The following is a 22,543-nucleotide window of genomic DNA, read 5'->3' on the forward strand; positions in this document are numbered from 1 at the left end:
ACAACAGCAAATTATGCATGCATGCATACAAGCAACTAACTCTAAACCAAAATCTAACTCTTTAATAAGTAGGTTTAATATTACAATTAATATTACTTGGTACTTATTTGTGTAGTTACACTGTGACAGGGAAACATTAAAATAATGTGTAACTGAATGTTCATTATTAATGTTTAATGAATATGAAATAGTACAAACAGGACTATAAACAAAATGTAAAATTATGTTAAGAAAGAGAATAGATTATTGTAAAAACTATTAAACTACAAATATTTTCCCCATAAAAAGTAGAGCGTAACTGACAGTAACATCTGCTAATGTTACCAACTTATAAATGTAAATATTTTTACAAAAGAACAGGTAAAGTAGGACAAAGCCACATTGATACTATAATTATCCATATTCCTGGGATTTCAATTCAAGCTGAAACCAATTCAAGCTCTCCTTTTGTTCCTCTACCCTTCTCGTCTGAGACTTTTCCAAAGATTTTAACAGTTTACTCCCAGAATAAAAGCTCCTGTGTACTTTAAATGGGACAAACCCTTGCCACTGTGATGCTGTTCATTTTGAGAAACAGAATTATTTAGTTACATAAAGGAACAAAAATGTGCCTATCTTTTGTATCTCAAAGGACTTTCTTTGACTCTCTTTAACTGATATAGCTATTTGTAAAGTGGCCTAACTGTTGCAGGATGACAGATCCTTGGTGGATGCCAATCAGTAACCCTTTTTTTGATTAAGATCTTCTAAATGAAAACTCACTAAAACCAAAATATTTTATTTCAGATTTGTCATGCTAGATGACTATATACACTTCTTTCATAGAACATTTGTATAAATCAGATGAGAAAGCAAAACAATCCTAAATATCAATTACTTCTTGAAACACACATTATGCAAACAAAGGTAAAATTCTTTGAGTTCATTCTATCACGTCCCCGTATCTTGTGACTTTGGGATCTGCAGGCGTTGCAGGAGTTTGTGGTTCTTCCTCTAGGTGAATAATAAAGAAACAATGGTCAAATTCCTCCATCGTAAAGTCCAAACTACACCAAAACAAATGCAGACTGCAGTCTGTACAAAACAGGGGACAAAGGAGCCACAAAATTTACATTACAATGTACAGTCAGCCAGTCATTATCATAAAATACCCTGACAAGAAGCAGAGGGATCATTTCACTCTAAAAAGGTTTATTTTGTGATGACAAGCTGACTCATCATACGGGTACATACATTCTTTTCTTATTGTGAAGAACATTTTAATATTCTAAAGAACCTTTTCCCACTGTGTCTGAATCTTTTGTGCAGTCACAGTGGAAAAGTTCCATGAATGTGGAAGGTTCTTCATGATGCCAAAAATGAACTTTATTTTTAAGATTGTTCTAAATTAAATGAAAGACTGTTTTGATAAAAAAATAATCCACAAATTATTTTGATAAATATAAATAGATAATCAGAGAATGAGAAAAGATAAATAATCCAATACAAGTAGAAAATTATCAAGCGACCCAGATAAACAAAACAAAAATATTACGAAAATAATTTATATAGCCTACAATTATTTTTCTGCAATTCAATTTCCTTTTTATATAGCTTACATAGCCACAATGTAACATATCTCCGTTTGTCTCTTACCGATTAAGAATAAAAATGAGTTTAATAAAAATAAAAAGAATGAATAAGAATAAAAAGAAAGCTGCATCTGATTATGCAGTGTTAGCCACTTGACAAAATAGTGTTTTTCTGTGAGGCATGGTGAAAAGATGCAGTCGCGGAAATTCAAGAAAACGAGATTCAAACAATAAGACTAAACGTGTTGAGCTATATAACAATAATTAGTTTTCTGTCTATAAAGTTGTTCCCTTGTTTAATAAAACATGTAATATATAAAAGTGTGTGGTGTTTCCATGGTTTCTACAAAATAAAAAAATCGAGGGTATGACGTCACTGATCGGCAATGCACGGACAAGGTCTGTATCCCGGTTAAACATTCTTGGAAACATCTGAGATAATGTAAGTACACAAGTCAACAAAACATATAACACTGTTCTAGTAGTTTCTGTATATTTTAATCCAAAAATCTTAAATAATATGCCTTTAAAAGGTTTTGTATACGGTACATTAAAATTAATACTGAAGTCTTCCAGTTTTGAGACGCAAGATGGCGCCAAATAGCCATTGTAACTTGAGTTGGTATAACAAGAGAGCGATTTCAGGGACAAAAAACTAAAAACTAAATACTTACTACTAGGAGAGTTTCTGTCAGGAACATTTCCTGTCTCAAGATATAACCACAAGTCTGAGCATTTCATGGTTTCCCAGCGAGTTACTGAATAGCTGAATACTGAGGAGGAAACTGTGAAGACCAAAGGAAAGAATAGCTTACATCACACAAATTATTTTCTTTATAACATTTTGAATTAAGCCTACAGACTATTTATGAAATAACGTGTATTTCAGTTGTGTTAAGGGTCTTCTTTTGCATGATCCTCACAAAAGTGCATCAGACTTACCAATAGATACTAGAAGGTTCCACTGAAGGGGATATGGGATTCTTTTCTGAAGTGCTCGCTGTGCAAAGAATAAACCTGTTGTGCCTTGTTGAGGGTAGTGAAATTTTCACCCAAAGCCAAAGGATTAAAAAAAAAAACAATCAATCAAAGTTGGTTAATAAAATAGTTTTTTTGTTTGTTTGTTTTTTTCTCCACAGCTCCAAGACATAATGGGGTTGTCACACTCAGGTATGTTTTAAATAAGTAACTTTGTCTCAAAAGTTTTTCCTGAAAATCCTTATAAAAAATATAAAATAGTACAGTATGATACACTGTTGAGATCTCTTCTGAATCTCTAAAGACATGTAAGATTACAAGAGGTTTTTTTTCTAAGTAGAAAAATCTGATACACAAAACTGATGTAAAGAAAGAGAAAAATCTCACCGCTGTGTAAATGAGAGATACTGAAAAGAGATCTAATTTGTCATTTACTTTCACAAACACAAACTGTTCAGACACAACCACTTCTTAATATGAATATGACACTAACCCAGTATGAAGCTTGCAGTGCCTTTCATAAAAGCGTAAGACTGACAGGCGGCGTACTGCTGCAAACCCTGAGGACAGTGAAATATAATCACCATGGAATTATTAAGATGTAACCATAGTGAAGACTGGGGATAGTTGTCAAAGTTGCTATATATCAATAGTCTTTGATTTAAAAGCCCAGAAGCATAAATGTGTTTTAAATTACAGTTTAAGACCGTTTTAATGAGATATCTGAGAGGGTTAGTTCACCCAAAAATGAAATTTCTGTTATTGAGTACTCACCCTCATGTCGTTCCAAACCCACAAAACCTTCGTTCATCTTCTAAACACAAATTAAGATATTTTTTTTATCTCCCATAGAAAGCAACAAAATTACCACATTCAAGGTCCAGAGAAGTAGTAAAGACATTGTTAAAATAGTCCATGTGACTACAGTGGTTCAAACTTAATGTTATGAAGCGATGAGAATACTTTTTGTATGCAAAAAAACGACTACAAATTTTCCTCTTCCCTGTAAGTCTGTTGCGCAGTTGATGCAGTGACAGTGTAGAGCTTCTGTGTTTACATCCAAACGCTGGCTCAGTATTGGGCGACGCTGTTCACGTGAGCAACACGACACATGTGTGTGATACTGACGCAGGAGCCGGCCCATACAAGGCTTGTTCGAGATGCACCGACACTGTGCAGACGGACACAACCTTCATAACATTAAGGTTGAACCACTGTAGTCATGTTGACTATTTTAATGATGTCTTTACTACTTCTCTGGACCTTGAATGAGGCAATTTCGTTGCTTTCTATGGGAGATAAAAAACCTCTCAGATTTCATCAAAAATATCTTAATTTGTGTTCTGAAGATGAACCAAGGTCTTGCGGGTTAGGAACAACAGGAGGGTGAGTACTTGATGACAGAAATTAGATTTTTGGGTGAACTAACCCTTTAAACAAGCGTTGTATTTTCCAAAAACAACATACATTCAGACTGAGTTTGCATGTTCTGCCTGTGTCCACGTGGGTGTCCCCCCAAAATCCAAAAACATGCAGTAGTTGTGAATATGTGTGTGTTTGTGTGTGTGAGTCTGAGCCATGTAACGGGGAGGGACAATCACCAAGAATATTCATAGACAGTCTGGCGTATGGCAAGAGACTGAATCACCAAGAGTGGGATAAAACTGAAATGGTTTATGAATGATACATTAAGATAAATCAAATATATAATGAACGTTCAATTGTGAAAGCAGAACAATGGTTATTTTTCAAAAATTTCAAAATTGTTGGGACAAGAAGTGTGTTTTGTAGGTTTACTATATACAGCTAGAAAGCCATTAAAGAGCCATACTACATTTTTAATGCAGCGAGTTTGTGGGCACTGGCTTATTTATTTATTTTTTACTTACTAAAATGTATTCTTCTGAAATCGCTAAATAGTCAATGAACAGCTGGTTACCATTTTGTCAAATGAACTGTAAAATCTTTCCTAGGTAATAGAAATGATCAACAATTTCTTTCTTTTCATATGTGTCTATACATAAATTAATTAATTGATTAGATATTTACTGGAGTAAAAAGTGTGACAGCTAGCCACAGACTACACTATGAATGGTTAAAATGTATTATCAGTCAGGCAGCCACATGTGAAAAAAAGTACACTTCTATAATGTACTTAAAGTGCTCTATTTTCGTGCACTAAGTTTGTACTTAATATACTAACAATTCTTCTTTAGTACTTCTTAAGATAATCTTAAGAACATCTAAGTGTGCTCAACTGTGCTGTTTTGAGACACCATGAAATATGAACTAAATGTGCTTTTAAAGTACATTTTTTAATGTACATTTGAACCCATAGTGTACTACAAGTGGTAACTAAATATATTTTTTAAATACAGAAATTGTATATTAAGAAGTACTAAAGAAGAATTTTTAGTATATTAAGTACAAAATTAGTGGACGAAAATAGAGCACTTTAAGTACACTATAGAAGTGTACTTTTTTCACCTGGGGCAGACTATGGTTATTCCATTAAACTCAAGTGTTAAAATACATACGCACCGGGTGCTTTGCTGCAACCGCATCATCAACTTTAGTGAGACCAAGGTTGACCATAGCGCTACAATTATGGACTGTAACCTCCAAACTGGTGTGACCACAGAGTGTATGACAGTTTCTTCAGCTTCGCTTTGTTGTTGTTGTGTAATTTCCGCATGTGCAGCGAAGAAAGCGTGAAAGGAGTAACAAGATACAGATTCTCTCGAGTCTCACAGTGACCTCTTATGGACTGGAGAGGTGCATTTGACGAATCAGCACGGAACACTTTAGCTATGTATCCATCCAAAGTTGCAAATTCAACTATTTAAAATATTTAAGAAATAAAGCACTGTTTCCATCCAGTGAGTCACTTCCTGATAAACTGGCGCTAAATATCACTAAGAAAATGGAAGTTACTGCAGTAGAAGCCACAATTTTCGTATATAATAAATTACTTGCGCATCAGGGCAATAAACGCTGCCATGCCATCTTGCATTCAGATGCCTGCTGTTTGTGAACGCAATCGTGAGGCGCTTCTGGGATTCGGTATATTTCCTTCCCAGACTGGAACCACGTTAACGACAGACTTTGCTCAGGAGTTACAGAATTACCAAAACACTATTCAGATACTGTGCAACGGGATTTTCCGACGGTTGGTCCAGGTAGTAGCTTATGCGCATGTTTTCATACCTATCGCATAAACATTTATCCGACTCATTTGAGCGCATACTTTTTTATGCGCATTTGTAGAATGTATGCGCATCTTGGCGTTTCCATCCAGCGTTTTTATGCAATATCCCAAAAATGCGCATAAAAATAAGGGGACCAATAAAATGATAATCACAAAAAATTATGTTTTATTTATTGAGAAGGAAACATATGAAATGTCTTAGTGGTAGGCTACTCCATTTGTTACGCGAGTTTGGTTTGTGATGGTACTTGGTATCGTCTTCCTCTTTGCTGACTTTTGACCTTCAAAACAGTTTTAATCCTGAAAAAAAAAGTACACTATGTAATAAATGTATTTCATTTTATTTAAAAATATATATATTTTACAGAATATTCATAAACACGTGTGAATCTGTAAGAATATTCAGATGAACAACTGGTGAGCAACAAAACAATAATTATAGCTCTCGTGACATTAATGTACTGTATTAATAATTCCCAACTTGCTAGATCTCATTAGATTCTTAGAGGATTGTCCCATAGGATAGGTGTCATATTATTTTAGTAATTCTCTCAGCAATCCTGTACACAACCTTATTTTTTTTACTAGTTAAACATTTCATACCTGTCCCTTTGTGATCTGTTTTGATGTTGTTTTGTCCATTCCAGATTAGACCAACTAAACAAGACAGGCTGAAGCAGTTTCACATCCTCTGCTGGATTAAAAAGGAAATGATAGCTAGCATCAAATTAAGTGAAGATTTAGTGGTTTTATCTTAAGTCTATGAAAAAGTGTCAAGAAGAAAAACTCACAGATTTGTTTGCTGATGCATGGGAGTTTCTCTCTGTCAACTGGAACTTTTCTGTTTGAGCTCCACTGCATGAGTCTGGCTGTAGGATATTAGATATATCAGCACATCTGAATAAAGCTTATTTGCTTTTCAATTTAAAAAAATCACTGTACCTGGGCTGATCTTGGCCCTAAAGTGTGTGAGGTCCTCTGGAATGGATGACAAGGTCTGCATCCGGAATATGTACTCGGAATGTTCTCCGTTAGGAATCGTAAGATGGTCAGTAGAGCTCACAGGAAACACAAAATCTGGACCCTGTCTGTCACTCTTCAGCAGTATTTAAAACAAAACCTTAAAGGGTTAGTTTACCCAAAAATTCTGTCATTAATTACTCACCCTCATGTCGTTTCACACAAGACCTTTGTTTGTTTATATATTTATTTTTATTTTATTCTTTATTTGGCAGGGACAAATGGACAATAAAAAACTGCATCAGAATTAGCTAAAAAGCTAAATTTCATCTTCTGTCCCTGGGCAGAAGTAAACTAGGACTAAAATATCAATATAAGAATATATACGCCTACAATAAGATCCCCCATAAGTACAAGACATACACAATAAAATACCCCCCACAAATACAAAATATATGACATACAACCCATCACTTAACAGTATAAAGTACAACAGAAAAAAAAAAAAAAAATCAACATTACATTATAGATTCAGTGATCAAAAACCTGACTCATCTTTAACCATTTTTTCAAATGTAATTTAAACTGCGCAAAACTAGTACAGTCTAACATTAATTGGTAAATTATTCCAGTTATTAACAGCTCTTACAGAAAAAGCTGATCTACCAAAATCAGTTACTCTAAAATGTGCTTCACCGTCACCTCCAGAAGAAGTTCTTGTTTGTTTTGTATTATCAGTACATAAAGAGACAAATGCCTTTAGGGGTGAAGGTGCAAGATCATTGACGATTTTGTATGTCAAACAACAATTGTAAAACATAAAATTTTACTTTTCAATTATAAGATGATGATATCTGTCAGATTTCTTATCAAACACTTTTATAGCACGTTTATATAAGATATGTAAAGGTCTAAGAGTAGATTTTCCTGCTTGTGACCATGAAGTTATACAATAAGAAAAGTGAGAAAAAAAATCAAGGAATGCCAAAACACTCTTGCAGCTTCTGTTGAAAGTTGACTCCGTATAAATTTAAAATTTCTAAGTTGAGGTGTCACTGCGCAGACTATTTTTTTAACATGCTTTCCAATTGTTAAATGAGTGTCTAAGATAACTCCAAGATATTTAAAATCAGACACAATTTGTAATTTTTCACCATTAACTATTATATCTGGTAGGATCTCTTCCTTCTTTCTAATCTTAAAATACATACAGGCAGTTTTCTGAACATTTAATGTTAGACAACACTGATTAAACCAGTCCGAGATTTTAGTAATGACAACAGATATTTTTTGTGATACCTGTTCATTTGTTCTATCATGTACATAAATCACAATGTCATCTGCATACATTTGAACATACTGTATATGTCAGGACAAGCATCTGGGAGATCATTTAAATATAAACTAAAAAGTAGGGACCCTAATATAGACCCCTGAGCTACCCCTGTGCAACAATATCTCATAGAAGATATGTTTTTTAATCCGGGTACACTGATTCCTTGACGTAAGATGTTCATCTTTGGAACACAAATTAACATATTTTTCATAAAATCTGATGGCTCAGTGAGGCCAGCATTGCCAGCAAGACAATAAACACTTTCAATGCCCAGAAAGCCACGAAAGACGTATTTAAAACAGCTCGTGTGACAACAGTGGTTCAACTGGTTCACTTCACAACATGTTATGAAGTGACGAGAATACTTTTTGTGTGGCAAAAAAACAAAATAACTTCATTCAACAATATCTAGTGATGGGCGATTTCAAAACACTGCTTCATGAAGCTTCGAAGCTTTACAAATCTTTTGTTTCAAATCAGTGGTTCGGAGCACGTATAAAACTGCCAAAGTCACATGATTTCAGTAAAACAAGGCTTTGTTACATGATAAGTGTGGCGATCAGGGCGGGCGAGAGCCGTGAGGGAAGTGTGAAGACCGCGAGAGGCTGCCCGAGGCGGTGGTACTGGAGCCTTGTGAAAGGTGGGACGGAGACCCGGATGCCGTGCTCCTGGGACGAGGTGGGATGGCTGCCGTCCAGGAGGGAGCGGAGGAGTCGCCGCCGTTCGCCGCGGGCCGGAGCCTGCTGCCGTCCGCCATTAAGGGGAGGAGCAGGGTCGGGGGACTCGCTCCCGGCTGCTCTCAGCCGGAGGAGCCATCGCCGGCCGCCAGGAGGCGGTCGAGGATCGGGCCGTCCACCAAGCGTCCAGTGCCATCGCATGGCACCGCGAGGAAAAGCCTCTCGGCAGGCTGAGGACCAAGCGACAGTGTGTCTGGGAACCGGACCCAGAATTTTTTTTTCCCTCTTTTTCCTCTCTCCACTCTCTCTTCCTGTCGCTCCCCTTGCTTCCGTCTCCTTTATCTCGTCTCGTCTGTCCATACCCCCAGGTGCTGCGGCCGCCGAGACAGGGAGTAGAGCGCAGTCTCGGGAGTACCCCCCGGCCTGCTAGGGGCGATGGGGGTATGTGGCGACCAGGGCGGGCGAGAGCCGTGAGGGAACGGCGCGAGGCCGGTGGCGCGAGTGTTAATGAGCATCACCTGGGAGGCGCACCGGCCTTGAGTCCCTCACGGAGGAGCTCCGGGAGCATAAAAGGAGGAGCGACTACAGTGAAGGACGAGAGAGGACCAGGCCTGTACTTTGTTATGTTTTATTATGTTTGTGTGGCCGGCAGACGTCCGCGAGGGTCTGCCGGCATTACTTTCGTTTTGTTCTTTGTTTATTTTACATTAAAGTTACGTTGAATGTTCGCCGGTTCCCGCCTCCTTCTTCCCACAACTACTAACCACGTTACAATAAGTGTTTCGAAATTTCAATGGTTCACGACTGGGGGCATGACTTTGGCAGTTTGATATGCGCTCCGAACCACTGATTCGAAACAAAAGATTTGTAAAGCTTTGAAGCTTCACAAAGCAGTGTTTTGAAATCGCCCATCACTAGATATTGTTGAATAAAGTTGTCGGATTTTATGAAAAATATCTTAATTTGTGTTCCAAAGATGAACGAAGGTCTCACTGGTGTGGAATGACATAAAGGTGAGTAATTCATGACAGAATTTTCATTTTTGGGTGAATTAACCCTTTAACAACCACACAAACCATTTTTGTATTAACATTACATCAAGGCAACAAATGTTCCCTGGTTGGGAATCACTGATCTACAAGGTTTAGGATAAACATATAGTTACTGTATAACAATACCTTAGATGTGTAACTGGAAGATTGGATTTCCTTTGGACTATGTATCTGGACTGATGATTGCCTTTCAAACACAACCAAGAAAAGGAAATAAAGGAAAACAATGATTAAACCATTTCAATATAACAATCACCCATGAGAATATCAACTGATACATCATCAAAAACAATTAAAATAGATGCTTCTGTACCTTTGTCTGTCTTTTCGAAGGTCAATGGCTCTGTGTTGGACCATAGTGGGTTGGACTTTAGACTTTATTAGACTTGAATTTGTGTCATTCTTTTTGACCTCACTCATCACTTGGATACTTGAAGGAGTGGAGCGTTTTGAAGCAGTCTGATGGATAGGAGAAAGCATATATCTGAAGAGAATGGCACAGAAAAAAAAAACAATTAGAACTGCAATTACAATAAAATAATACAATTTTGACCATTTTTACACTATTTCATTAATTGTAGAAAAATATTTAACTATTTTATTAACGGTAGTCCATCCAAAAATTTAAATTCCAATCATCATTTATTCACCCTCTATTCATTCCAAATCTGTATGACTTACTGTCTTCTTTGGAACATGAAAGAAGATATTTTAAAGAATGTTGGTAACCAATCAGTTTCGGTTCCCACTGACTTCCAATGTATTTCTTGTCCATTCTATGGGAGTATGGCAAAAAATAAATACATACAGGTTTGGCACAACATGAGGATGAATAAATTAAGACAGGATTTTCATTTTTAATGTTGACTGCATTTTAATTATGAAACTCAATCATCCAAATCTACTGTATCATATTTGATATGCAAAATTCTAAAGCCTCTAAATGATCAATATGATCAAAACTTTGCCTACACAATCTACAGCATGCCTTCTGTTGTCTGATTTGACTGATTTGATACTTTTTTAGTTGAACCCTTTCCAGCAGTGACTGTATGATTTTCAGATCCATTTTATCACACTGAGGACAACTGAGGGACTTAAACACAACTGTAAAAAAAGGTTCAAACATTCACTGATGCTCCAGAAAGAAACACAATGCATTAAGAGTTGGGGGATGAAAACTGAATTTGAATACCAAGGTAAATTGTACTTATCTTTTCTTCTGGGAAACATGCAAGTATCTTCTGTTGCTTCCGGAAGGCCGTACTAAATGAAAAGCAATGATATTTCATTAAAATAAGAAAGAATTGGACATCATCCTGTTCAAAAGTTTTCACCCCCCAACTCTTAATGCATCGTGTTTCCTTCTGGAGCATCGGTAAATGTTTGAACCTTTTTTAATAGTTGTGTTTAAGTCCCTCAGTTGTCCTCAGTGTGATAAAATGGATCTGAAAATCATATAGTCACTGCTGGAAAGGGTTCAAATATGCAAAAAAATACTTAAAAACTGAAGAATCTGCAGGACCTGGAGGATTTTTCTGAAGAACAGAGCTCAGTTTAACTGGTCAGAACAAACAAGAGACTCATGAACAACCATCACAAAAAAAAAAAAAAAAAAAAGTCATAGATCATCCAGGTAACCACAAACAGTATTAAGAACCATTGGTTCATATACTTTTGAATGGGGCGATTTGAATAAATTCAGCTTCTTTTTTTTTTTTTTTTTTTTTTTGTGTGGACAATATGTAAACATCTTTTATGTAAAATATCTTACTCAGGACAGTACTTAACAAAAAATAACATGCATTTTTGTATGATCTCTCTTATTTTGTTAATTTTTTTTTCACATTTTCACAGATTCTGCAAGTGGTTCACATACTTTTTCTTACAACTGTCTATATCTGAAAATGTCCACTTTAAGGTTGTGGTACAGATGTCTTTTTGCTGTGAAATCTTTACTGATTTTTATAAAATAAACATTGGAATAACTTTTATATTGTTACTAATATTTAAAGATTTAAGCAATTTAGGTTTAATTGATTATTCATACATCACATGTTAAAATGTATTAGATATGATAATCAGGCTTTTAAGGAATGTTTATTCGTACGTCACTCAATCATCATAGTATTGTATTGCATTATTTGTTTTGCCCTCACACTGAAAACAAGAGTTTTTATCATAAAACTAAGCATTTAAATGTCATATTATTGGAAGATATAGAGTAATGACTGATATTTATATGCATTTTATCTAAGTAGTCTGTTATACTTTTATAAACCTTTATCTTACTTTTTGGTTATATAAATATCAGCAACTGCTCCAAAATGCATATTTATACTATAAATAAAATTTAGCTTTTTTTCCCCTCCTCAAGTATGAGCTCCATGTGATTCTCCTATATCATACTATATGAGCCACAAAAGTCTGATGTATCAAATATGATACTCAACAAATACTTACATATATTTTTTTGTGTTCACTAAACTGTTCCGTTTAAAATAATATAATTTCAGACTATTATTTCATAGATCAGGCTTTACAGGGTTAATTTGGTTTAGTGCAAACCTAATGTAAAATAAATGTAAAATACAGCAGCTTATAATATTTAATTTTGACCTATTTAAGCTATTTAAGTTTAAGCCCCTCTTTTCAATTAACTTGGTTAAAAAAAAAAATATTAACAGTTGACATGTATTTTGCATTAAATTAGTTGCTTCTTTTAGGGAATACATTAAATCTCACATAACTTTCACAGCCCTAATCATAAAGTATTCAAAAGAAGGAAAATAGAATTATCTTAGCCCTTTTGTGATGTTATGGTTTTCTTCCTAATTCACCTGCTTGAGTGCAGGTATTCATCCCGTGCTGTCTTCTTTGTGACCGGACTACTCTGGCAGCGCCCCTTAGAGGTAATGGCTGTCACAGTGCAGGTGTATGCTGTGTTGGCAGACAGGCTGCGAGCAGTGTATGCCCTCTCTGTACCCATGTACACCACACACCCATTCATATTTAGCTCGTATTTGAAGAGTCTCCCCAAAGGAGCAACTGGAACTCCCCATTTTATCTGCAGTTTGTGCCGTCCCAGGACAACTACAGTCAGAGCAGAAGGAGCATGATCCTGATCGTCTGCTGTTCTCACCTCAGTTACTGCTCTAGGACTCTCTGCGTCCCCTTGACCGAGTGAACTCACACTTAGTTTATAGCAGGTAGCAGGAGATAAACCATTCACTGTAGCCCTGTTAGTCAAAATACAATTACACTGCAGTAACATTGCAAGACTATATTGATGATTACAGTAAAATAAACAAAACCATCATGCAGCACACACGTTTTTTGAACATCATTTTGTTATAAAATAAACAATGCAACTTAAAGGTGAAGTGTGTGATTTAAATGTAAAAAACATACAAAAAACCAAACTCATTTTAATTCCATAATATGAGGTTTTTAGGAGTAAAACCTCATATGTAGAATAAAATGTCAACAAGAAAAATGGGTAAAACGTGGTATTATCCTCTGTGAATTGATTTGTGACACACATGAGTTGACACACTTCACCTTTAACATGTTATAATGAAAAACTAGTCTGACCCACCCCAGTAGAGTGGTGGTCTTCACCAGTGTGTCATTACAGTAGATCTGGTATGATTTGGGTTTGACTCTTCCTTCTGGCTCTATCCAGCAAAGGCGTACATGTGTAGCTGTAGAGCAAATCACACAGAGCTCTCTTGGAGGTTTAAGTCTAAAGCCCAGTTGCTCAGGAGTAATAACAACAGGTTCACTGAAAGGACTAATGTCACCATCAGGTGTAGACAGGTTGAGCAGTAGGGAGAGGGGCTCCATAGATTGGTGGGGAGAAACAGGTAAGGTCACCTGACACAACAGGCCTTGGTACAGCATTTCATCTCTGTCAAAGAGACTATGGAAAATAATAATCATATTAAGAAAAAATAATCATATTAAAATAGGTGGATGTAAAATTATTAAAGATACACTGTGCAGGATTTTCAGTAACTGCTTGTAAACAAAACATTCAAACTTGGCCCCTCCTCGCAGGTTGAACACCGCCAGAAGTGCAAGCCCTCTTCCCTGATATATCAGTTGCACAAGTAACCCAACTGATTTAAGAAACTACCTGCTGGAAGATGAGTGATGAGCTATTTTGCAAACATTGTGTTTATCATACATACACAGCATTTTTTGTTTATATGAAAGAACAGTTGTGCTAATAGTTTGAAGATGGCCAAACTCACTCGTAAATTACATTTAGTCATCTGTCTAGCTAGTTAATAATTATGTCATCATAAAAACGCAATTACAATGTCTAATAATATGACTGGAGTTACAGATAGCAGTCAATAAGGCAATAGCAACATTAGAAAATAGTTTTTTTTGTTGAGACACGACAACTTAGTGGAGCTTCCCGAGCTTCAGACACAGAAGATAAAGTCTTGCCTCAACCAGTGTTGCCAACTAATTTTCAGGGGAAGTTGTTAAAGGTGGGTCAATTTGTTGCTAAATGTTGCTAAATAACATTGTGATGTCATTGCGTGATGACGTAATTGCGTAACCATGATGCAAAACTGCATTAGTGCATTGAATACACAAAATAAATAAAAAATGATTTGAAATTTGTTAATTTAGATTTGTTCATAAAAAAATAATATAAACATTTTATTTATAATATAAATATCTTTATGATCAGATATCTTTATTTTTAAAGCTGCAGTCCGTATGTTTTGCCTCTTTATCTCCATCTCTGTTTTAAAAAACCTGCAATTGCAGTGATTTGCGGAATTATCATCTTTGTTTGTGCATCGATGTAGCTCCTCAGCGCAGATGAATCTAATGTTTTGCGTTGCAGCTATATGTGGGGGCTGTCAGTCACCGCACAAGTGTGGATCTTCACTGTACATTGTATTTACAGATGCTATGTCTTGTATGTATGTCCAAAATAAAAAATATTACTGGAAAATGTCATCTGAAGTAAGTCATCCACTTTTGTTCTGACCAACTGAAAAAAGTTTTACAATAAATCACACAACCAATGGTGCAAATTATTATTGTTATCCTTTGTTCTCAAATTGTTAATGTTAAAAACATCCACGTTGCCTGACTACGTCTATGTAGTGTGTATTATCATTATCCAAAACCGTATGGATTAAGCGAAAACGTGTGCTACTGTTACCTTATTACTCAGCAAACCATTAAAATGTCTTACCTGTCTAGCAGAAAAATAGTCTAGGAGCATATAATAGATCCACCCTACAAGCTAGGTGGCTATTAGCTCAGCTAGAATACAGATCAGACTCAAGGAGACGGATGTAGTTTAACCTAAACTCAGTAAGGTTTCACCACAGCATACACCCTGAGGGGCTAGCCAATCAAAGTACTCATTAAAAACACCATAAACTCTCACAGCGAGAGGAGTACTTAGCTGAACTCCAAATGCTACACCGGATGCCGAAAGGAGGCCTACCTTGGTAAACATATGGCATCAGTAGGCCATGTATTTAATATAGACACCTCCTCAGAAGAAATACATAAAACGCTGCCACCCAACGTGAACAGGCCTGATTAGGGTCTATCCGTCAGGGTGGGGCATAGCCGTTAGGTGGCATGGTTCCCAAAGCATCCTGCCAACAAGTCAACTAAAAAGGAGGCCCCACGGGGCCTACAATCTCAGCGACAAGTGGCGTTCAGCCTATTGAGAGTAAAAACACAAACTGTGCCAACATGTAAACTAAAAAGGAGGCCTGAAGGGGCCTACGATTCAATGACACGTGGCTTCAGTCTGTATTGTATTGGTTCACAAGCATCCTGCCAGCATGTCAGCTAAAAAGGAGACCTTATGGGGCCTCCAAGTTCAGCAACAAGTGGCGTTCAGCCCGTTTGTCCATATAAGCACACACTGTGTAATGTAAACAAAAAGGCCCTTATTAGGGCCTACCCTAGTAAACACATGGCATCAGCCAGTCCAGGACCATACCAACCAACCGGCCATGCATTCAGTGGAAAACCTTTCACGCATAGTACTGAGAGAAGGAATGCATATTACGCCACATACTCCACGAGAGGCCTGCTTAAGGCCTACTCAACAGAAGTGGGGTGTGGCTGATGGTGGTATAGGTTCACGGATTCCTAGGCATCCTGCCAACAAGTCAACTAAAAAGGAGGCCCCGCGGGGCCTACAATCTCAGCGACAAGTGACGTTCAGCCTATTGAGAGTAAAAACGCAAACTGTGCCAACATGTGAACTAGAAAGGAGGCCTGTTGGGGCCTATCATTCCAATGACATGTGGCTTCAGCTCGTGAAATTAAGGGAACCAAGCTACAGGGAACCAGCTCTAACCCAACAATAGCTGTGGGAAGCTAACTGCAACCTGAGCTAGGCTACACATTCCAACAGGCAATGTACCCTAAATCATATGTGACTAAAGGGAACCAAATAATGCCAACATGGTCTAAGGGAGGCCTATATGGCCTACTACCTCAAACGGACACGTAGCAAAAGCCTGTGGCAGTGTAAACTATGTGAGCAAACTATGATCAATTAACAGCACTTGTTAAAAATACAATTGCTAACTAAAAGGAGGCTAATTATTTTACCATAAGAGCCTACAATCAAAGTTATATGCAATATAGCTGTTAACAAGATCACAAAAGGGAGCTAATAGAAACCAGCTTTTCTCAAAAAGTGGTTCTATACTACCCTGAGTATGCAATCCAACAGGTGATGCACTCAGTAACACCAATAAACCTACTAATGGGGAATATTAGGTCACCAATGTCTCCAATAGCAGCTACATGAAAAATCCTGCTATTATGAGAACAGGCGCTAACCTGTGGCAGCATAAATAAGCTCACATACAATGTAGGGCAAAAGTCTAGAACTTCAAAGCAAATGCAGTGCTTTGATGTATATGCTATTTTCAAAGAGGAAAATAATTCTTTCCATACAGATTGTCAAATCTGTATTGAGCCATAGAGGAAGGATGCTAAACACTAGCAACGTCAACTCACACTTGATTAAAGAAAACAAGTGGCTCAGAGGAAAAAACACATTTTCCATAGCATAAAAGTTCTAGAAAGTGGGGCCTAGCACACACAGCATGACTTATCTACGCAAAGATAAGGGCCTACCACCTGAGATAACAGCATCAGGAAGTCTAAAAACAGTCTACAACCTAGCTGTTAAACTCACCAACTGCACCTACAAAACAAGGGGATAATGGGCATACAGCCTAACAACTCCCTCAGGAGGAGGCCAGAACAAGGGACTATACAACCTGACAAGGGATAGTATACATAGGGTTATACAGGTGCTGGTCATATAATTAGAATATCGTGAAAAAGTTCATTTTTTTATTGTAAATTATTTTTAAAAATGAAACTTTCATATATTCTAGATTCCCTACATGTAAAGTAAAACATTTCAAAAGTTTTTTTTTTTTTTTTAATTTTGATGATTAGAGCATACAGCTCATGAAAGTCCAAAATCCAGTATCTCAAAATATTAGAATATTTCCTTAGATCAATCAAAAAATGGATTTTCAAAACAGAAAAGTTCAAGTTCTTTAAAGTATGTTCATTTGTACACTCAATACTTGGTCGGCAGCACATATTACAGCAAATGACTTGCTCCTAGCACAAATTACAGCATCAGTGAAGTGTGACATGGAAGTGATCAGCCTGTGGCACTGCTGAGGCACTAATGAGCCTTCAGATCATCTGTATATTGTTGGATCGACTGTTTCTCATCTTTCTCTTGAAAATATCCCATAGATTCAGGGGTCAGGCATGTTGGCTGGCCAATAAAACACAGTAATATCATGGTCAGCAAACCACTTGGAAGTGGTTTTTGCACTGTGGGCAGGTGCTAAAGTCCTGCTGGAAAAGGAAATCAGCATCTCCATAAAGCTTGTCAGCAGATGGAAGCATAAAGTACTCCAAAATCTCCTGGAAGATGGCTGCATTGACTTTGCACTTGATAAAACACAATGGACCAACACCAGCAGATGTCACAGCCCCCCAAATCATTACTAACTTCAGAAACTTCCCACTAGACTTCAAGCAGCTTGGATTCTGTGCCTCTCCAGTCTTCCTTCAGACTCTGGGACCATGATTTCAACATGAAATGCAAAATTTACTTTTAAGAGGACTTTCGACCACTGTTCACTGTACAGTTCTTTTTCTCCTTAGCCCAGGTAAGATGCTTCTGACGTTGTTTCAGAAGTGGCTTGGTAGTCCTTTTCCTGAAGATGTCTGAGTGTGGTGACTCTTGATGCGCTGACTCCGGCTTCATTTGACTCATTGTGAAGCTCTCCCAAGTGTCTGAATCGGCTGTACTTGACAGGATTCTCAAGCTTGCGGTCATCCCTGTTGCTTGTGCACCTTTGCCTACCCAATTTCTTCCTTCTAGTCAACTTTGCATTTAATATGCTTTGATACATCACTCTGTAAACAGCCACCACATTCAGTAATGACCATCTGTGACTTACTCTCTTTGTGGAGGGTGTCAATGATTGTCTCCTGGACCAATGCCAAGTCAGCAGTCTTCCCCATTAGTGTGGTTTCAAAGGACAAGAGATACCCGGAATTTATACTGTAGGGATGGTCATTTAATGAAACTCAAATGTAAATATTCTAATATTTTGAGATACTGGATTTTGGACTTTCATTAGCTGTATGCTCTAATCAACAAATTTAAAAAAAAAAAGACTTTTGAAATGTTTTTCTTTACCTGTAGGGAATCTAGTATAAATGAAAGTTTCATTTTTTAAAATAATTTACAATAAAAAAATGAACTTTTTCATGATATTCTAATTATATGACCAGCACCTGTATGTAAATAACACACCTAACCTAGCTCTAGCCTGGCCGCTAAGCTACGGGCCTTCTTACAGGGCCACAAGCCTAGTGAAGCCTGGGCTTCACCTCCAAATCTCATGGATAAGAGAAAGAAAGTGAAGTTCACAAGCAAACAATGTCAGGCGGCCGATTAAGGCTGACCTAAACATACATATTAACTGAAGTGACGAGTGCTAACTCAAACTACTCTAGAAAACAGCAGATGAGAAGCTACTCTAAACAACAGGTGGCTAAGAGGCGGCCATTTTGTGGCCTGCACAATATATACTAGCCAGCCTATCAACTTCAGATTACCCAAAAATCCCTTACTTTTTCCTGACTACATGCTCAGAAAACTATACAGGAAAATAAGGTCTTATTTTAAACACATATAGACCCTCCTGCGGCTCAAAGACATATATATACAGGAGGTGAAAGAAGAGGAGGAGAGGGTAGATAAAAATCGCCCTATGTAGCTGGGGAATCGATTATAAACGCTGTGTTGTAAATGGTGTTTACAATCGATCACCCATCTCACTCTCACTTCTTCCTCCTCCCGTCTGTCTGGGTTCAGATAAAAATCTGGACGGCTAGGGGTTTTTACATGCCCTCCCGATCTCAAACGCGGAGATCAGAAAGGAATGGAAAGTCATGGAAGCTGCAGCATTCATGGACAGAAAGGAACCGCTCGTCAAGCCGTCCGCACGCGGCCCCTTTCTTAATGTGCTCTCACGGCAGCTGCAGCCCGCCGAGAAGCGCGCCCCAAACACACAGCAGCTCCACATACACAGCCAGAGGAGCGCTTGCCGCCGGACGCGATGACGTCAAACAGGAACGTCATCGTCATCCAGTCATCCTTGTCAGCCCCGGGGAAGCTGAGAGAGAGACAACTTTCTCAAACCTCCCAACGAGCTCAATTGCGAGCCCTATGATTGCAGCCGCCGTATTGCCTCAGCACAAATGGGGCCAGAATCACCAGGCACAGATGCAGACACCTTGTAACACTCCAGTTAATATGTCAGGAAGTTACACTAAATAAAGGGAACGTTTATGCCTCTTAAACAGCAGGGGAAAAAAAGAAATATAACCGGAGACCAATGTCAACAATAAACCCAAATGTATTTACAATTCACTCAGTGTACACCACAAAAAAAAAACACATTAAACATCCAATATAAAAAAAATGTGTGTGTGCATATGTGTCAACATAGTCTCGAGAGTCCAGCGCGTTGAAAAGTTTATATAGGAGCAGTCTCACCGGGAAAACAACCAGTCCGTGAGCAGGATCCTACAGGTAAGTTAAAATCCAACTGTTTTGAGTCCTCTTGGGCGAGTAATCCGAAAAAAAAACAATATACTCCACAAGAGATGGCGAGAAAACAGCACAGCACAAAAACAGTCGGAAAAACAAGGCAAGGGGAAAAAGATTTGTGTTTAGAAAAGACGCGTCTCTAAACGCCGGCGTGCCGGTACCCTATATAGAAAAAACATAGGAAAACATCCCGCCGAGGTGACAAAACGCCACGTGACTACGGAGCGCGAGCGGAATCTCGCGGGAGCAGACACTCGCGGGAATATCAATCTGGGTCAAACACAGACAACATATAAAGGGAGAAAGCAACATACAGGGGGAAGCTATTTACATATAATAATCAATGTATTATTATTATTGGCAATCTATGCTATAATTGGCTTCCCCTTATGTGGCAACGCTACAACCTGTTCCCTAGGGAAAAGTGCCACACGAGAATGGAGCATCCTGATAGGGAGTAAACAACAGACAAACAGACAAACAGTAAACAACAGACAAACACACAGACAGCGCCCTCAAGCGCTGTCTATGCGTGCTCCTCTCCAGACAGAAAAAGCCCAGAAACTGTGTATATCAAGTGTCAAACCCTGGGACACGGATAAACACACTCTCTTGAACGTTTGTAAGGCATATACAGAATCCCGGAGTCAAAATAGCAGCGATCAGACAGAACAGGACCGAAAGACGAAGAGATGCTGGCTGTTTCTCCAGGCGCTCCTTTATACTTCAGGGTCGCGCCCTATTACGTCATAGGCTGTCGCCGGCCAATAGGGATTGGAGTTGTTGAATAGTTTTGCTTTAAGAAACCGGGTCACGTGTGGCGTTCCCCCATTGCGTAATCAACGCAGAGCAAGTTCCCTTTCAAAAGGGAACAAGAAATTACAGGCACAGGACAACTTTCTTTTTTTTTTTTTTGAAAATCCTGCATAGTGCAACCTTTATCTAAGCAATGAATCGAAATAGAATCAAGTTAACCTAAAAAGGGGCACATACCATTTTTGAATACACTTCCCCCAGATCTCCACTTATGTTATTCAATGTTTTTTGTGTTAAAAACAATTATAATATAGTTTGCAGTGCCCCATAGCAGCCTCTTTGCAATGTCTGCATTACATTGTGACAGAATCACAAAACAATCTGCACTGAAATATGGCACTCAAATTATTAAAGACAACTTAAGCTGCTTGTTTTTAAATTTGGGATCCTTCAGAAGAATCTGCAGAACTGCAGGTGCTACAGAAGTTGCATTTCAGTTCTGTATATATATTCAGTTGTATTAATGAGAAGCCATTAAGATTTTTCCATTGGTATTTGGATTATTGCGAAAATTAGATCTGTGACCAGTAAAAGTTTATGGTTCTTACATGTACTGTTCATCAAGATAATCTTTACAAATGAACACAACTTTTATGAAATTCTAAGCCTAAATGTGATCGCCACATAACTAACTCTTTCAATCTGGAAAGTTTGAGTTATATTAACTTATATTCTATACTTACCTAAGGAGTGTGAGTATAAACACAACAAGGCTCTAAAAGTGGACTAGGGAGTAGATGAGTTTTCCTGTTTGGCATGATGATGTTGAAACTGCATCAGGGCGACTGCAACTGAACAACCTCTATAGTCCCATTTAGCTACTTGTTTTCAACGTTCTTTTTCAAGACATGTAAAAAGCTTAAAAATCACAAGTGGGTATTACATACTCAAGCCATAAAGGGAGATATTTCCCACACAAAAAAATTTTACTCCTCCTTGTTCATCCCAGATGTATATGACTCTCTTTCTTCGGTCACAATTTATATTAGTCTTTAACTACTATGTACTTACATTAAAAAAAAAAAAAAAAGAAGTGTTTTGCAATACAACACAATAAGTACATAGTACACACACATATACATTACATATATATATAGAGAGAGCAACTGATCTTTAAAAGATGTTCACAGCGATTATTTCTTCTAAGACAACTTGGTGGCCTTGGAATTAGTCAGCATATTTTAGAACTTGTTTACAAATCTATTGTGGAGAGTGTACTGTCTTATCATATCCCTGCCTGGTTTGAACATTTAAACTGTAGATCTAAGAATAAGCTCAGAGGAATTGTGTCTATGGCAAGCAAAACTGTTGGCAGACCACAGAAGAACCTAGGCTTAATGTACCAGTTATCAATGTAAAGCTGCTTTGACACAATCTACATTGTAAAAAGCGCTATATACAGTGGGTACGGAAAGTATCCAGACCTACTTAAATTTTTCACTCTTTGTTATATTGCAGCCATTTGCTAAAATAATTTAAGTTCATTTTTTTCCTCAATAATGTACACACAGCACCCCATATTGACAGAAAAACAGAATTGTTGACATTTTTGCAGATTTATTAAAAAAGAAAAACTGAAATATCACGGTCCTAAGTTTTCAGACCCTTTGCTGTGACACTCATATATTTAACTCAGGTGCTGTCCATTTCTTCTGATCATCCTTGAGATGGTTCTACACCTTCATTTGAGTCCAGCTGTGTTTGATTATACTGACTGGACTTGATTAGGAAAGCCACACAACTGTCTATATAAGACCTTACAGCTCACAGTGCATGTCAG

At 37.6% G+C, this 22,543-nt stretch overlaps 2 protein-coding genes across 12 annotated transcripts in view; both read right to left on the reverse strand.

Annotated features, from left to right (window-relative positions):
- Positions 1-27: 27 nt before the first annotated feature.
- tmem141 (transmembrane protein 141) lies at positions 28-5,389 on the reverse strand. 2 transcript variants are annotated; one of them, XM_067406128.1, is made up of 5 exons: positions 5,091-5,389; positions 3,043-3,109; positions 2,514-2,597; positions 2,246-2,356; positions 28-1,074 (listed from the first exon to the last, which is right to left on the reverse strand). In XM_067406128.1, the coding sequence occupies exons 1-5, from the start codon at positions 5,142-5,144 to the stop codon at positions 923-925; spliced, it is 468 nt and encodes a 155-aa protein (XP_067262229.1). In that variant the 5' UTR covers positions 5,145-5,389; the 3' UTR covers positions 28-922. The 2 variants fall into 2 exon arrangements, with proteins under 2 accessions (XP_067262229.1, XP_067262230.1); XM_067406129.1 differs by having other exon boundaries at positions 28-993; positions 5,091-5,375.
- Positions 5,390-5,484: 95 nt separating this feature from the next.
- Positions 5,485-22,543, reverse strand: part of LOC137034441 (uncharacterized) — a 40,134-nt gene continuing 23,075 nt past the window's right edge. For 6 of the 10 annotated variants that reach the window (XM_067407344.1, XM_067407343.1, XM_067407346.1 and 3 more), the window contains 8 exons: positions 13,381-13,704; positions 12,623-13,021; positions 10,096-10,266; positions 9,909-9,969; positions 6,700-6,853; positions 6,549-6,626; positions 6,361-6,451; positions 5,485-6,057 (listed from right to left, as the gene is read on the reverse strand). In XM_067407344.1, the coding sequence (XP_067263445.1) occupies positions 5,979-6,057; positions 6,361-6,451; positions 6,549-6,626; positions 6,700-6,853; positions 9,909-9,969; positions 10,096-10,266; positions 12,623-13,021; positions 13,381-13,704 (1,357 nt within the window). In that variant the 3' untranslated portion in view covers positions 5,485-5,978. The remainder of the gene's footprint in view (positions 6,058-6,360; positions 6,452-6,548; positions 6,627-6,699; positions 6,854-9,908; positions 9,970-10,095; positions 10,267-12,622; positions 13,022-13,380; positions 13,705-22,543) is intronic. The other 4 variants (XR_010896945.1, XR_010896944.1, XR_010896946.1 and 1 more) reach the window with 4 other exon arrangements.

This window comes from Chanodichthys erythropterus, chromosome 13 (assembly GCF_024489055.1).
Source record: "Chanodichthys erythropterus isolate Z2021 chromosome 13, ASM2448905v1, whole genome shotgun sequence".
In the NCBI taxonomy this organism is placed as follows: Eukaryota; Metazoa; Chordata; class Actinopteri; order Cypriniformes; family Xenocyprididae; genus Chanodichthys; species Chanodichthys erythropterus.